The 16,396-nt window shown below is 42.6% G+C and overlaps 1 protein-coding gene across 1 annotated transcript in view; it reads left to right on the top strand.

Annotated features, from left to right (window-relative positions):
* The window catches only part of GPLD1 (glycosylphosphatidylinositol specific phospholipase D1), a 127,621-nt gene that overhangs the window by 67,877 nt on the left and 43,348 nt on the right, over positions 1-16,396 (top strand). Inside the window, exons 11-18 of the mRNA XM_077269978.1 lie at positions 162-227; positions 9,005-9,134; positions 13,483-13,616; positions 14,028-14,214; positions 14,627-14,737; positions 15,688-15,762; positions 15,846-16,002; positions 16,108-16,249. Of these exons, the coding sequence (XP_077126093.1) occupies positions 162-227; positions 9,005-9,134; positions 13,483-13,616; positions 14,028-14,214; positions 14,627-14,737; positions 15,688-15,762; positions 15,846-16,002; positions 16,108-16,249 (1,002 nt within the window). The remainder of the gene's footprint in view (positions 1-161; positions 228-9,004; positions 9,135-13,482; positions 13,617-14,027; positions 14,215-14,626; positions 14,738-15,687; positions 15,763-15,845; positions 16,003-16,107; positions 16,250-16,396) is intronic.

Below are 16,396 nucleotides of genomic sequence, written 5' to 3'. Positions count from 1 at the left end.
CAATCCCTGTATCTCTTACAGTTATGCCCCTGTTCCTAGCACTGGACACTATTTGACCTAACATTTAACACATATCCCATAAATGTGATAATTGTTCATGGCTAAAATACTTTTTAATTATACACAATTATCGTGCAACCGGTTTTCTACATTTCATTTAGTGGCTGCTACATGCCTGAGAATCCAATCTTCATACAGTGCAATGTACAGAAGAAAGAATTCAATATGTAAGTAGGAAACTTGATGTCTATTCATCCACACATCTATATAATGTAAAATGTTTTAAAAGAAAAAATGAATACATTCTGTGCAGTTTCTCGCACGCTGTTCTGGTGGCAACACTTGTTTCGAAAAAAGTAGAGACAACGATGTCACTGAGAGCTGACATTATTAATATTATTTTTTCTTATTGTAATTTTTTATGCTTTTAATAAATCCGAAGCCCATCCTACGATTTCCATTAACAAACAGAGTTCCTCCAGCATTTGGAGATCTGGTGTAGTAATTTACCCATGTGGATTCTTTAGGACTTATTTACATTGATGTTGATTACTGCGACAGACATGCCAACAGGTTATGGCACATAAAATAGACACCAAAAGATCAGAATCACAGATCAGGATATCAGAAACGAAGACTGATAGGAAGTCAATATTGTAGGGGCTGTACTCACTTGGGTGCATCAGGAGGAAGACAGGAGGCTTGTTCCATTAAAAGTTCATGTGGGATAGTACTTCATAAACCCAGAAGTCGCACGTCTAACACCGATTGTAGGGGTTGTACTGACTTGTGTACGTCAGAAGGAAGACAGGAGTCTTGTTCCGTGAAAAGTTCATGTGAGTTTATTACTTCATAAACCCAGAAGCCAAACAGAAAACAAACAGCCTTTAGATCAGGCAAACAGAATACAAATGTCCATAACAGGGCTCTGCTCCACCAGGTCTGTGGGCACACAGGCTGAGGTAGCATCCAGTATTCAGACTGGGGTCTGTAGCCAAACACACACAAGAGGCCTTCTCCCAACATACAGACCTTGTGCCAAACAACAGCCTCCATTATATAGAGGTGAGGTATGTGGGTAGCTAGAACCACCCATCTTTCACAGCTACCCGTAACCCGGTCCCAGGTGCAACAAACTAACCTCTAAGTGCTTTCACGCACTAGAGCAGTGTTCCCCAACTCCGGTCCTCAAGAGCCACCAGCAGGTCATGTTTTCAGGATCTCCTTAGTATTGCACAGGTGATGGAATTATTGCCTGTGCAGGTGGTGCAATTATCACCTGTGCAATACTAAGGAAATCCTGAAAACATGACCTGTTGGTTGCTCTTGAGGACCGGACTTGGGGAACACTGCACTAGAGAAAATACTCTGGGTTACATTACAGAGACAAGCCATCTCTGCGACACATACCTCTCATCGACTACGTGACCATTAGCCACACTATAATATGTAAACAAGGAATAGTACTGGAGGGCAGGAAAGCGCCCAGAGACAAAATCATGAGGATGGAGGGTGCATGGTGTCAAATTAGAATAGCCACTGGTCAAAATGACTGTTATTGTGAACAGTTAAGCAAGCTGAAGATGAAATGATCTCAAAAAGAGCTGAAGTTAAAGATTACTCATTTCCTTTGTATTTTAGAAAAAAAATATTTTTTCATCATTTACATTTTTCAAATTACTAAAAGGAAAATGGGCTTGTAAGAAGATAGACCGGGCCAGGGGCACCTCTTTTGCTACGGTTCTGAAACTGTCGGGTCTGTCACCATTGTTGCCAGGAAAAAAAGCTTTCCAACCCGGACCGACCTTTGCACTTGACAGCAGGGGGCGTGATGATGATAAAAGGCGCTGCTCGTGGGAAAGAGTGCGCAGACTTGGCTGGAAGACAGAGCGCGCAGCAGGGGAAGGTTGGTGCTCCGTCCTTTGAGCATCTTATGAGCGCAGGCCCATGCTATAGATTCCCTGTGTCCAGTGACACTGACTGTGGACAGACTTCTGCCAGGAGCCCGTTGTCCCCCGTGACCACAAGTTACAGATGTTTCGGGCTGGTGGTGACTGTGCGCGTGCCGCCTAAGACAGACCGTGTGACTCAACCGGAACTGTGTCATTGCTCACCCGCATACCTCCACCGAGATGAGCCACGCTCTGGTGGTGTAACAGACTGTGCTGTACCCCGTACGACGAACCGTGGATCCAGGACCCAGTTTGGAACAACGAGGACTCATCGCCATTGACGGGAACCGGGCCTCTAGCTACAACAGGATGAAACTGAAGTCATCATGCACCAGATGTGTAGGCGCCACCGTTGAAACTCAAGGCTCTGCAGCCATGAGGCCACCGGACTGATAAGTTAACCCTTTTATGAACAGTTGCTTATTTTTATACCTCGTCCCGCACTCATATGTTGCTAATATCTACCCTCTTACCCCCTCTTACCCCCTGCTTAACCTGTTACCTCCATCGTGGAGTATACCACTGTTAAGAAACCTGTTAACTCTTGCTCTGCCTCCTAGTCCGTTACTGCATCCTGCTACCTGCTCACAGGCTAATGCATAAGTTTGGGAATGGTTAGTACCTAGTAGTCATAGAAAAAAAAAAGAGACAACTAGCTCACCTGGACGGATAATGGCAGACAGAACCACAGGATCGTGTGGCCTCATGTGGAAGTAACAAAAAAGGGAAAAGATCCAGCTTCTCAGGTGAAAAAAATGTTGTTTATTTCCAAAAATTTTAAAACATAATTTCAAGAAATCTATGGTGATCTGAAAGCTATGTGTTTCAAACACAAACTTGTTCTTTTTCAAAGCTTTGAAAAAGAACACATCTCTGTGTTTGAAACGCGTAGCTTTCAGATCACCATGAATTTGTTGCAATTATGTTTTAAAATTTTTGGAAATAAACAAAAATTTTTTTTTACCTAAGAAGCTGGATATTCTCCTTTTTTAGTACCTTGTAGCAACCCCCTTTTGAAAGTATCACAGCTTGTAAACACTTTTAGGCAAAAATAAATAAATTTTTCAGCTTTTACATTTTCAAAATTACAAAAAGGAAAATGAGCTGATGCAAAAGTTTGAGTACCCTGCATGGTTAGTACCTAGTAGCACCCCATTTGACAGTATCAAAGCTTGTACACACTTTTTGAAGCCAGCCAAGACTTTCATTTCTTGTTTGAGGGATTTTCATCCATTCTTCCTTGGAAAATTCTTCCAGTTCTATGAGATTCCTGGGTCGTCTTGCATGCAGTGCTATTTTGCAGTCTGGTCACAGATTGTCAATTATGTTCAGATCAGGGGACTGTGAGGGCCATTGGAAAACCTTAAGCTTGCGCCTTTTAAGGCAGTCTGTTGCGCAGTTTGACATGTGTTTAGGATAATTACCGTATATACTCGAGTATAAGCCGACCCGAGTATAAGCCGACCCCCCTAATTTTGCCACAAAAAACTGGGAAAACTTATTGACTCGAGTATAAGCCTAGGGTGGAAAATGCAGCAGCTACCGGTGAATTTCAAAAATAAAAATAGATGCTCCATACCGTTCATTATGGCCCCATAGCTGTGCCATATAGTGCTCTGCACCGTTCATAATTGCCCCATAGCTGTGCCATATAGTGCTCTGCACCATTATTGTCCCATAGCTGTGCCATATAGTGCTCTGCACCATTCATTATTGCCCCATAGCTGTGCCATATAGTGCTCTGCACCATTATTGCCCCATAGCTGTGCCATACAGTGCTCTGCACCATTATTGCCCCATAGCTGTGCCATATAGTGCTCTGCACCGTCCATTATTGCCCCATAGCTGTGCCATACAGTGCTCTGCACCATTATTGCCCCATAGCTGTGCCATACAGTGCTCTGCATTGTCCATTATTGCCCCATAGCTGTGCCATATAGTGCTCTGCATTGTCCATTATTGCCCCATAGCTGTGCCATATAGTGCTCTGCACCATTATTGCCCCATAGCTGTGCCATATAGTGCTCTGCACCATTATTGCCCCATAGCTGTGCCATATAGTGCTCTGCACCATTATTTCCCCATAGCTGTGCCATATAGTGCTCTGCATTGTCCATTATTGCCCCATAGCTGTGCCATATAGTGCTCTGCACCATTATTGCCCCATAGCTGTGCCATATAGTGCTCTGCACCATTATTGCCCCATAGCTGTGCCATATAGTGCTCTGCACCATTATTGCCCCATAGCTGTGCCATATAGTGCTCTGCATTGTCCATTATTGCCCCATAGCTGTGCCATATAGTGCTCTGCACCATTATTGCCCCATAGCTGTGCCATATAGTGCTCTGCACCATTATTGCCCCATAGCTGTGCCATATAGTGCTCTGCACCATTATTGCCCCATAGCTGTGCCATATAGTGCTCTGCATTGTCCATTATTGCCCCATAGCTGTGCCATATAGTGCTCTGCATTGTCCATTATTGCCCCATAGCTGTGCCATATAGTGCTCTGCACCATTATTGCCCCATAGCTGTGCCATATAATGCTCTGCACCATTATTGCCCCATAGCTGTGCCATATAGTGCTCTGCACCATTATTGCCCCATAGCTGTGCCATATAGTGCTCTGCATTGTCCATTATTGCCCCATAGCTGTGCCATATAGTGCTCTGCATTGTCCATTATTGCCCCATAGCTGTGCCATATAGTGCTCTGCACCATTATTGCCCCATAGCTGTGCCATATAGTGCTCTGCACCATTATTGCCCCATAGCTGTGCCATATAGTGCTCTGCACCATTATTGCCCCATAGCTGTGCCATATAGTGCTCTGCATTGTCCATTATTGCCCCATAGCTGTGCCATATAGTGCTCTGCACCATTATTGCCCCATAGCTGTGCCATATAGTGCTCTGCACCATTATTGCCCCATAGCTGTGCCATATAGTGCTCTGCACCATTATTGCCCCATAGCTGTGCCATATAGTGCTCTGCATTGTCCATTATTGCCCCATAGCTGTGCCATATAGTGCTCTGCATTGTCCATTATTGCCCCATAGCTGTGCCATATAGTGCTCTGCACCATTATTGCCCCATAGCTGTGCCATATAATGCTCTGCACCATTATTGCCCCATAGCTGTGCCATATAGTGCTCTGCACCATTATTGCCCCATAGCTGTGCCATATAGTGCTCTGCATTGTCCATTATTGCCCCATAGCTGTGCCATATAGTGCTCTGCATTGTCCATTATTGCCCCATAGCTGTGCCATATAGTGCTCTGCACCATTATTGCCCCATAGCTGTGCCATATAGTGCTCTGCACCATTATTGCCCCATAGCTGTGCCATATAGTGCTCTGCACCATTATTGCCCCATAGCTGTGCCATATAGTGCTCTGCATTGTCCATTATTGCCCCATAGCTGTGCCATATAGTGCTCTGCACCATTATTGCCCCATAGCTGTGCCATACAGTGCTCTGCACCATTATTGCCCCATAGCTGTGCCATACAGTGCTCTGCACCATTATTGCCCCATAGCTGTGCCATATAGTGCTCTGCACCGTCCATTATTGCCCCATAGCTGTGCTGCTGCTGCAATAAAAATAATAAAACACATACTCACCTGTCTTGCTTGCAGCTCCTCGGCGCCATCTTCCCGGCGTCTCTCCGCACTGACTGATCAGGCAGAGGGCGGCGCGCACACTATATGCGTCATCGCGCCCTCTGACCTGCACAGTCAGTGCGGAGAGAGAGACGCCGGGAAGATGGAGACAGCGCCCGGCGTGTGGAACGAGGACAGGTGAATATGAGATACTTACCTGCTCCCGGCGTCCAGCTCCTTCCCCCGGACAGCTGGTCTTCGGTGCCGCAGCCTCTTCCTCTATCAGCGGTCACCGGCACCGCTGATTAGAGAAATGAATTATGCGGCTCCGCCCCTATGGGAGGTGGAGCAGCCTATTCATTTCTCTAATGAGCGGTCCCACGTGACCGCTGAACAGGGGAAGAGGCTGCTGCACCCGGAGACCGTGGGACGGGCAGGGGGAGCGTCAGGAACGCCGGAACTAGGTGAGTATGCCTCAGCGCCCTCTCCCCCTCACCCGCCGACCCTGCCACCGATCATGACTCGAGTATAAGCCGAGAGGGGCACTTTCAGCCCAAAAATTTGGGCTGAAAATCTCGGCTTATACTCGAGTATATACGGTATCCATTTGTAGAAGCCATCCTCTTTTCAACTTCAGCTTTTTTTTACATATGGTGTTATTTTTGCATCAAGAAATTGTTGAAATATAATTGAATCTACTCTTCACTCTTCCCATGAAATGTTCCCAGTGTCATTGGCTGCAACGCAACCCCAAAGGAATGAGTGATCCACCCCCATGCTTAATGGTTGGCGAGATGTTCTTTTCCTAAAATTCTGTGCCTTTTTTTTCCCCACACATACCTTTTGATCATTGTGGCCAAAGAGTTCTATTTTAACCTTATCGATCCACAGGACTTGTTTCTAAAATGCATCAGACCTGTTTAGATGTTTGTTTTGCATACTTCTAACACTGAATTTTATGATGAGGATGCAGGAGATGTTTTCTTCTGATGACTCTTCTATGAAGGCAATAGTTGTGTAGGTGTCTCTGAACAGTAGAACAAAGTACCACAACTCCAGAGTCTGCTAAATCTTTCTGAACGTCTTTTGCAGTCAAGCGGGTGTTCTGATTTGCCTCTCCAGCAATCCTACGAGCAGGTCTCAGTGAAATTTCGCTTGGTCTTCCAGACTGAATATTTTTTTGCACTAGCACTTTACTTATTGGTTTTGTCACTTATTCTGTTGGTTGATATTTCATATGAACAATATATAAATAAAGATACTATCTTAATGTGCAAATTCTTATGGACTTCATACTGTTAGTTCTATACTGAATTTTGACTTAAATCCCTTCCTCTGGACATTAGTCAATACTTTTCTGGGTGTGCGTCCCTTGTTTTTACTATATGTTTTCATATATACAGTACAGACCAAAAGTTTGGACACACCTTCTCATTTAACAACATTTCTGTATTTTCATGACTATGAAAATTGTACATTCACACTGAAGGCATCAAAACTATCAATTAACACGTGGAATTATATACTTAACAAAAAAGTGTGAAACAACTGAAATTATGTCTTATATTCTATGTTCTTCAAAGTAGCCACCTTTTGCTTTGATGACTGCTTTGCACACTCGTGGCATTCTCTTGATGAGCTTCAAGAGGTAGTCACCAGGAATGGTTTTCACTTCACAGGTGTGCCCTGCCAGGTTTAATAAGTGGGATTTCTTGCCTTATAAATGGGGTTGGGACCATCAGTTGTGTTGAGCAGAAGTCTGGTGGATATACAGCTGATAGTCCTAATGAATAGACTGTTAGAATTTGTATCATGGCAAGAAAAAAGCAGCTAAGTAAAGAAAAACGAGTGGCCATCATTACTTTAAGAAATGAAGGTCAGTCAGTCTGAAAAATTGGGAAAACTTTGAAAGTGTCCCCAAGTGCATTGGCAAAAATCATCAAGCGCTACAAAGAAGCTGGCTCACATGAGGATGGCCCAAGGAAAGGAAGACCAAGAGTCACCTCTGCTTCTGAGGACAAGTTTATCCGAGACACCAGCCTCTGAAATCGCAGGTTAACAGCAGCTCAGATTAGAGACCAGGTCAATGCCACACAGAGTTCTAGCAGCAGACACATCTCTTTTAAGAGGAGACTTTGTGCAGCAGGCCTTCATGGTAAAATAGCTGCTAGGAAACCACTGCTAAGGACAGGCAACAAGCAGAAGAGACTTGTTTGGGCTAAAGAACACAAGGAATGGACATTAGACCAGTGGAAATCTGTGCTTTGGTCTGATGAGTCCAAATTTGAGATCTTTGGTTCCAACCACCATGTCTTTGTGCAATGCAGAAAAGGTGAACGAATGGACTCTACATGCCTGGTTCCCACCGTGAAGCATGGAGGAGGAGGTGTGATGGTGTGGGTGTGCTTTGCTGGTGACACTGTTAGGGATTTATTCAAAATTGAAGGAATACTGAACCAGCATGGCTACCACAGCATCTTGCAGCTGCATGCTATTCCATACGGTTTGCGTTTAGTTGGACCATCATTTATTTTTCAACAGGACAATGACCCCAAACACACCTCCAGGCTGTGTAAGGGCTATTTGACCAAGAAGGAGAGTGATAGGGTGCTAAGCCAGATGACCTGGCCTCCACAGTCACTCGACCTGAACCCAATCGAGATGGTTTGGGGTGAGCTGGACCGCAGAGTGAAGGCAAAAGGGCCAACAAGTGCTAAGCATCTCTGCAAACTCCTTCAAGATTGTTGGAAGACCATTCCCAGTGACTACCTCTTGAAGCTCATCAAAAGAATGCCAAGAGTGTGCAAAGCAGTTATCAAAGCCGAAGGTGGCTACTTTGAAGAACCTAGAATATAAGACATAATTTCAGTTGTTTCACACTTTTGTTAAGTATATAATTCCACATGTGTTAATTCATAGTTTTGATGCCTTCAGTGTAAATGTACAATTTTCATAGACATGAAAATACAGAAAAATCTTTAAATGAGAAGATGTGTCCAAACTTTTGGTCTGTACTGTATATATTTAATACATTGTTTTGTTAGCCTATTGGTTATCACCAGATCTAAATAAAGTATAATTTTGGTTCACTATTTCTGATGTTTAGGGACTCTTTCTGGTAAGATTCGTTCTCCTTTTCTCTCATATATAGTGTCATATGTTGCCTATAAAAAGAACAGTTTTTTCCCCCATGAAATATTTATGTTCGAAGTAAAAGATATATTTTCACAATACATGCCAAAACAAACTTTTCAGATATTTTTTGCCAGTATGGCCTTATGGATATTCTTGGTGTATGTGTCGAGATACAGCATTTGCTGGAGCTTGTGCCAAACATACACTCCAAATGCTTTGTGAATTGCCCCTGGTGGTTTCAGTAAACTAAGTTTGACACCTATTGATCAATATTTTTTTATTCTTGTTGTAACACTGAGATTACTATTCTATAGTCCAAGACAGATGCGACTACAGAACAATGAATCGTACAGAGACTTTAATTCATCATCTATGAAGTCAGTGGGGACTGATATAACATTCTCAGAATCTGGAGTCTATTACCAATTAAATGAATGGGCAGAGGTATGGACGTATTTTTGCTCTATTTCCCATTGTACAGACTAACCAAGTATCCCCCAGTATAGTATACCTAATTACATCATACCTCCAATTATGGCGCTGCTATGATAAGGCATTTACTTATAGAAACCTCATTTCTAGATATGCCATTAGAGGACTCCAGCTAGCTTTGATAATAATCTGAGCTGAACATCCCACTGTATAGTTGCAAACTTATAGGAGAGTGCTCTGTCTGTTAGTTAGGCTTTGACTTTCACATATCATGCCCCCCTACATAAAATACCTTTGGGGGAATTTGCACATTAAATCCTTTTTTACCTGATATCCACTGTAACTGGGGCTGGTATATTAGTCCCAGTTACAGTGGAAATGCAGCCTCCTCCTGGCTGCATTGTGGAGCTCATTGGGTGTCCTAGGACTCAGCTGCACATGCTCCCCCCATACATCCAGCAGTCACATGATGAAATTACAAAGTTTCTAAAAAAAAATATGTTTATGGTCACTGAATAGAAACATATGCATTTACATTTAGAGACTAAAATGTAACATCTCAGTGAGAAGTATAAGGTCTGTATAGGGATACAGACCTTATTCTTCCCACTGAGAGGTTACATTTGTGTCCAGTTTAAGTAATCATCTCAGAGCTAAACAACCCAAAATGTGTTTGTGTAATTTGTTAACAAGATCAACTGGTATCTTTATATCCACATCCCGCTGCCTGATGCAGAAAAATCCACAATTTTGCAATATAATAATGAGGCATTAAGTGGTTTGTAACTTAACAAAACTCTGCCAAACTGCCTCCTGAGGTTATTTTCATCCTTAGTGCCTCTCTCTCTACGAGTGCAAGCTCAATTTGTCTTAATTTAGATTAGTTATTGACATAGGATCCCCCTATAAAATCTATCCAGCAAAGACTAGGCAGACAGCTAAGGGCTGATGATAATAGCCTAGGAAGGGGCCATGGATATTGGCCCCTCCCAGACTAAAAAATCAACTCTCAGCTGCCCCAGAAAAGGCGCATATTCCAAAGCGGTGGCAAGTGGGGTAATATTTGTGGGGTTGAGGTCACCTTTGTATTGTCAGGTGACATCAAGCCCACAGGTTAGTAATGGAGAAGCTTCTATAAGACACCTATCCATTAGTAACTCCATAGTGATATTGTATAAAAAAAACAGACACCAAGAATAAAGTCCTTTATTTGAAATAATGACACAGACTCCTTTAATAATCTTAATTAAACCATACTCACTGAACGCCTAATCCACTGAAGCAAACGTCTCCTGCAACAATAATAAAATAATAAACCACAATATACTTCACCTGCCCACCGAGAAGATAATCCATAATGTCCCACGACAATCCTGATCACTTTGAGAGCAGTCACATCAGTGATGCGACTGCTCCCAAAGACAGCCGGCAATACACTGACAGGAGGTAATCACTCCCGCAGTACATCACTGAGCTGCCGTGAGAGAGTTCAGACTTCATCAGCTGATCAGCTCTGGTGTTCTCCCTTATGGCACCACTGCTGCGTGGGAAAGTTCTCACGCAGTGGTGCTGTAAGTGAGAGCATCGGAGCTGATGAACTCTAGTGAACTCTCGCGGCAACTCAGTGATACACTGCAGGAGCGAATACCTACTGTCAGTGTATCGCCGGCAGCCGGGTAGAGCAGTCACATCACCTGATGTGACTGTTCTACAAGTGAGATTGACGTGGGAGACTCAGGATTACCTGGATTATGGCGGACAAGTGGGTATATGTTGATTTATTATTTTACATTATTTCTAGGAGAGAAGGGCATCGGGGATTGGGCGTTAAGGTGAGTATAATGTTTTGGTTTTTTTTAATTTGAATATGTATGTAATTTAACTTTTTTTTTTTTTTTTTAACTGTGAGCACAGGCGCCGGCAGATGAGACTACGTCTCCCATCAGCAGCACTTGCTATCACTGTTATCAGTGACAGCAGACATAGCCCAATGGGAGCTGTAGTCTCATCGGCCCACGCCTCTGGGTTGCAGTCACAGCTGCAGGGTCACGCTGACCTCTGACAGCATGATCCTGCAGCGCTCTGACCGACAATACCGGCGGTAGTGTTACCGCGGGTGACAGTCACTGCTGCGGGGTCACGCTGACATCTGACAGTGTTATCCCGCAAAGCTCTGACTAATGATCTTACCGGCGGTAGCGTTACCGCCAATAAGAACCAGATGAAAGAGTGGGAAACACCATAGGAAGCCGGTAAAACGCAAAAGAAAAATTCAGCAAATCTTCAAACATTTTTATACCTGAGTTTTTGCTCTAGATTTTACTGACTGAATTGAATTCAATGGGTGCAGAAATGCTGAGAAAAGCAAAAAGAATTGACATGCTGCAGAAAAAAAACACAATGCAAATACTTAAGTAAAATGACTGATCATGTGCACAACACTTCAGGATTGTTATTGAATTAGCTTGCATAAGGATTCCATAGAGTTTTTGGCCCATTTCTGTGTGGAAAAAACGCTGCGAAAACACATAAAAAACGCACTGTGTGCACATAGCCTTAAAGTTAATACTTCTGGAAACTTTCTGATAACGTCAATTTCTCACTGGTCCTAAAACATAGAAATCGTCTTATCTCAATCTGTCCCAAGAATTATAACAAATACTGTTAGGCCTCTCTTAGGCAAGCAGATTTGTATTAATTCATTCGTGTTTTGCAGATGGAAATTCTTTTAAAATGTAAACTAATAGGGCTACCTGTTTTTTAAGTCTGTTTCTTTAGAAATGCAGTGCACGATATTTCCATGTGTTTATCAGGTAGAATACATCTATTACAGTCTGTGTTGAGTGCTAAAAATATGGATGCATCGGTATTTGCATACAAACACTGATAAAATTCTGATGGAATGCTCGTAGAATACTAATGCATCTTGCTTCATTATATGCCCATTTTCCAGATTCGTACGAGGGGCGATCCAAAAGTAATGATAATCGGTTATTTCTATTGCACACAGAAATTACAATAAAATGTTTTCTTCTCTCTTAGGTACCCACTAGTCCAGGGAAAAAAAATCACTTAAATAGACCACGATTCCCGGGAGCTACATTCATTTGAATATGAACTGCCCAGGAGTGAACATGAAAATGAAAAAAAACGAGCTCAGAGCTGTCATCAAATACCTCTGCTTGAAAAAAATGACTACCAAAGACATACACGGCGACTTGGTGGAAACATTGGGGGACTCTTCTCCATATTCCACAGTTGCACGCTGGGCCAAGGAATTTAGGCTGGGAAGAACATCGACGGAAGATGAACATCGTGAAGGACGCCCATCCACGTCCTTCAATGAAGAAAACGTGAAAAAAGTTGAAGAAGTTGTATTGGCAGATCGAAGAGTGACTATCAGGCATGTAGCTGAGGTCACAGGGATCTCATATGGCAGTATTTAAAGAATCCTTGCAAAGAATTGCATATGAGAAAGGTCTCCGCGCGTTGGGTGCCAAAAATGTTAACCAACGAGCAAAAGAAGAAATGAGTTGACATTTCAATAGCAAATCTCGAAAAGTTCCAAGCAGACAAGGAAAATTTTTTGTCACGTTTTTAGACCATGGACGAGACCTGGATCCACCACTTTGATACCGAAACTAAACAACAATCGATGACATGGGATCGAGCCGACGAACCGACCCTGAAGAAATTCAAAGTGTCAAGCTCAGCAGGGAAGGTTATGGCGTCCGTTTTTTGGGACGCTGAAGGAATTATTATGGTGGACTATTTGGAGAAGGGAGCCACTATTACAGGCTCCTACTATGCAGAACAAATAAGAAGATTGCGGGAGGCTATCAAGGAGAAAAAGCCCGGCAAAATGCGGGCTGGAGTGCTGTTTCACCAAGATAACGAGCCGGCTCACAAAGCTGCAGTTGCCATGGCTACCATTCAAGAAGTGGGATTTGAACTGGTGGAACACCCCCCCCCCCCTATTCGCCAGATCTAGCCCCCAGTGACTTCTTTCTCTTTCCTCGGCTCAAGGAACACCTCCGGGGCAAGAAATGTGACTACAATAGCGACGTGATAACCGCTGTTGGGGATTTTTTTGAGGGTCAAGATCAAGAATTTTTTTCGAAGGGAATTCTAAGTTTAGAAAAGAGATGGACTAAATGTATAGACTTGTTAGGAGACTATGTAGAAAAATATATATATTTTTTTTACTATATTCATTGTGTTTAGTACTGATTATCATTACTTTTGGATCACCCCTCGTATATGGCTGTATAATAATACACTCGTCTGAAAGTGTCCTTACAGGAAGAAAAAAAAACCTATATAATGGACATTAATGTATATTATTATGTCACCATTGCAGAGCACAATGCAGCTGATAGCAAGTGCCTCCAAAACAGTAAATATGAAAAACCTGTTTACTTTCAAATACTCAAACCACGTCTATACACCATCGACCACCTACTTTGTGAACTCTCCGTACTCCAGGCTTGGATGGTAAGTGTATACGTTATTGTAAGGATTGATCTACTGCTCCCATAAACAAGTACATGGCCACCTTGCCACCTAATTTTATTCTTTTTTTGAGTGAGGAATCCCCAATTCTGCCACACCGTGTACTAGGACTACCTACCTGTCCTTGCTCTCACGATCATCTTATCTCTGACATAGAAAACGCATGTGCACAGCTACCAGTCAAGCAGATCTGTGAGCGGGATGTTGGGGGCCACATACAATGGCAATGTGGACCTCATGTGACACACCTAAAACAAATAATTAGGGTGGGAGTCCTCATACTTTTTCTCAAATAGTGTGTATTCTCTGCTAATAATTCATTTATTTCTGGACATTCACTCTGAATTCAAAAATACGTATATGGAAAAGACTTACAAAGTAATATTTTCACAGGTCCGTCACCACGGGTGATCTTAACAATGATGGCTGGGAGGATTTAGTAGTCGGAGCCCCCGGCTGTGGCACTTTGGGCAATGTTCAAGTTGGCTGTGTGTATATTGTCTACAGTAATGAATCAGGACTTCCTCCCGATAACATGGACTTGGATAAGAATGCGGATGTCCTGCTGAGAGGTTCTGAGGTAATAAGAAGTACAATAATTGAATAAATAGCCAGGAAGGTGAGGAGATGTACGTGACGACAACTATGGCAATACTCTATTGCTAAAATCTCCGAAATATGATGCCATGTGAAACTTAATAGGAGAGGTGTATGATAGTGCCAAATGGTACAAGGTTGGTTCATACAGTCAGAACCTGGTATGTTGGGCACTGATCAACGAAACTTGCTGAACTTAAGGATATATTATAGAACCAACCATAGGTTAATCAACTCTAAAACCATTTGCTTTATTGTCTGCGAATAATGTTGTGTCTATGGTAAAGGAAAGGCCGTCTGAGATTTCCACCGGCCATAAGGTAAGTCGAGCAAATAAAGACCCTAAATGAAACTCATCTGGTATAGACTGCCACGTACTTACTTTTATTCCACAGTCCGGTGGCAGATTTGGCTCTTCTGTGGCAGTGTTGGACTTCAATGTGGATGGGCAACTAGACCTTGCTGTTGGAGCTCCTTCTGTTGGGTCTAATCAACTTACATACAAAGTAAGAAAATGAGAATTATGTACTATAAAGCATCCATAGACTACTAATTAATACGAAACATGACAAGTCACCTATTTATGTTACAAAATAAAAAAAATATTCATTTGTGCCAATAATCAATGCTAAAGCGAGACAAAAACCAATATAATCAAGCCAATAACCCCATGAGAAATCAGTAGGTATTATAGAAAATCAAATTGGCCTAGTTATTCATTTGACTCAAAATTAGACAAGTAAAAGACATATTCCAGAATCTTAAAGGGAATCTGTCAACAGGTTTTTGCTATGTAATCTGAGGACATCATAAGGTAGGTGTTAAAACACAGAATTCAGTGATGTGTTACTTATCAAGCTGTGTGCTGATGTTTATACTTACAGTGAAGGTTTGATCACTAGGACCATTGCTGTGACTAGCTGGCGCACTAGCACTCATCCGACCACACCCCCTCTTGTGATAAGCAGCTCACTGTGAATAGACAGTGCACACAGAGAGCCTGTTTCTGCACATGCTCAGTGTACACAGACAGCTGCCAATCAGTGGCGGGGGCAAGGTTATACAGATCTCATGAATATAGAGGACTACATGGCAGAACGTTTACTAGTCCTCTACTGATAACCTCCTGCTGATAAAACTGATTTTATCAAAACCACAGCCTAAGCAGCACAGTAAGTGACAAATTGCTGGGAATCATGCACTATATCCCTACATCATGCTGCTCTCACATTAGGTGACAAAAATCTGGTAACAGATTCCCTTTAAAGTTTCTTTACACCTTTCTAAAATCCATACTATTTGAACAGTAATCAATACTTCCAATCCAGATCTTTAGAGATGGTTTCAATGTCTTAAAATTCTCCAATATTCACTATGTATTAATTAAATGGTTTCACCCTTCACTGATTTTGGTGATATTTTATGATATTTTTGTTTGTTACATTATTGATTCTAGGGTTCTGTGTATGTGTATTATGGGTCAAAGGAAACCGGTTTCTCATCTCACCCGAATGTCACCATAAAATGCCAAGTGAGTAGTTCTTACAGATGAAGTTGTACAGTTACCGTTCCATCTCGTTGCCATAAGTATACCATATAGTATTCACATTGCAGTTCTCGTATTGTAACTTCGGATGGACACTACTGTCTGCTGATGTGAACAGAGACAAGAGACTTGACCTGGTGGTCGGTTCACCTTACGCACCTGGTGGAGGAAAGCAGAGAGGTTTAGTGGCTGCATTTTATTCAAGGCCTAGAAGATCCACGAAAGGTGATAGTTATAGAGGTTGATAGACGTCACGTCCATGCCGGACACATTGGGGACTTATGTCTGTACGGCATTACGGCATGTAGTGACTGCTACGTCTTTCCCAAGGCCGTCTATATGTGGAGGAGGCGGACTGGAGTATTTCTGGAGAACATGATTATGCCTGGTTTGGTTATTCTATTCATAGCCATAAACGCAAGAATAAAACGGTGCTAGTGATCGGGAGCCCCACCTGGAGTTCGTGCAAGAGGTATTTAATTCATTGGATGCTAATGTATTTATGTGTGTGCCCAAAAGATAGAAAATTATTTATTTTGTAGATACAAAAGGCCGATTTACCAAGCCTGGAACGCCTTGTACGCGGTGTGGGCTGCTTAACAGATTTAGCGCATCAATC

The sequence above is a fragment of the Ranitomeya variabilis genome, chromosome 6 (genome assembly GCF_051348905.1).
Source record: "Ranitomeya variabilis isolate aRanVar5 chromosome 6, aRanVar5.hap1, whole genome shotgun sequence".
Taxonomy (NCBI): Eukaryota; Metazoa; Chordata; class Amphibia; order Anura; family Dendrobatidae; genus Ranitomeya; species Ranitomeya variabilis.
Note: the sequence above shows the minus strand (reverse complement) of the source record. Positions and strands in the feature narration are given on the sequence as shown.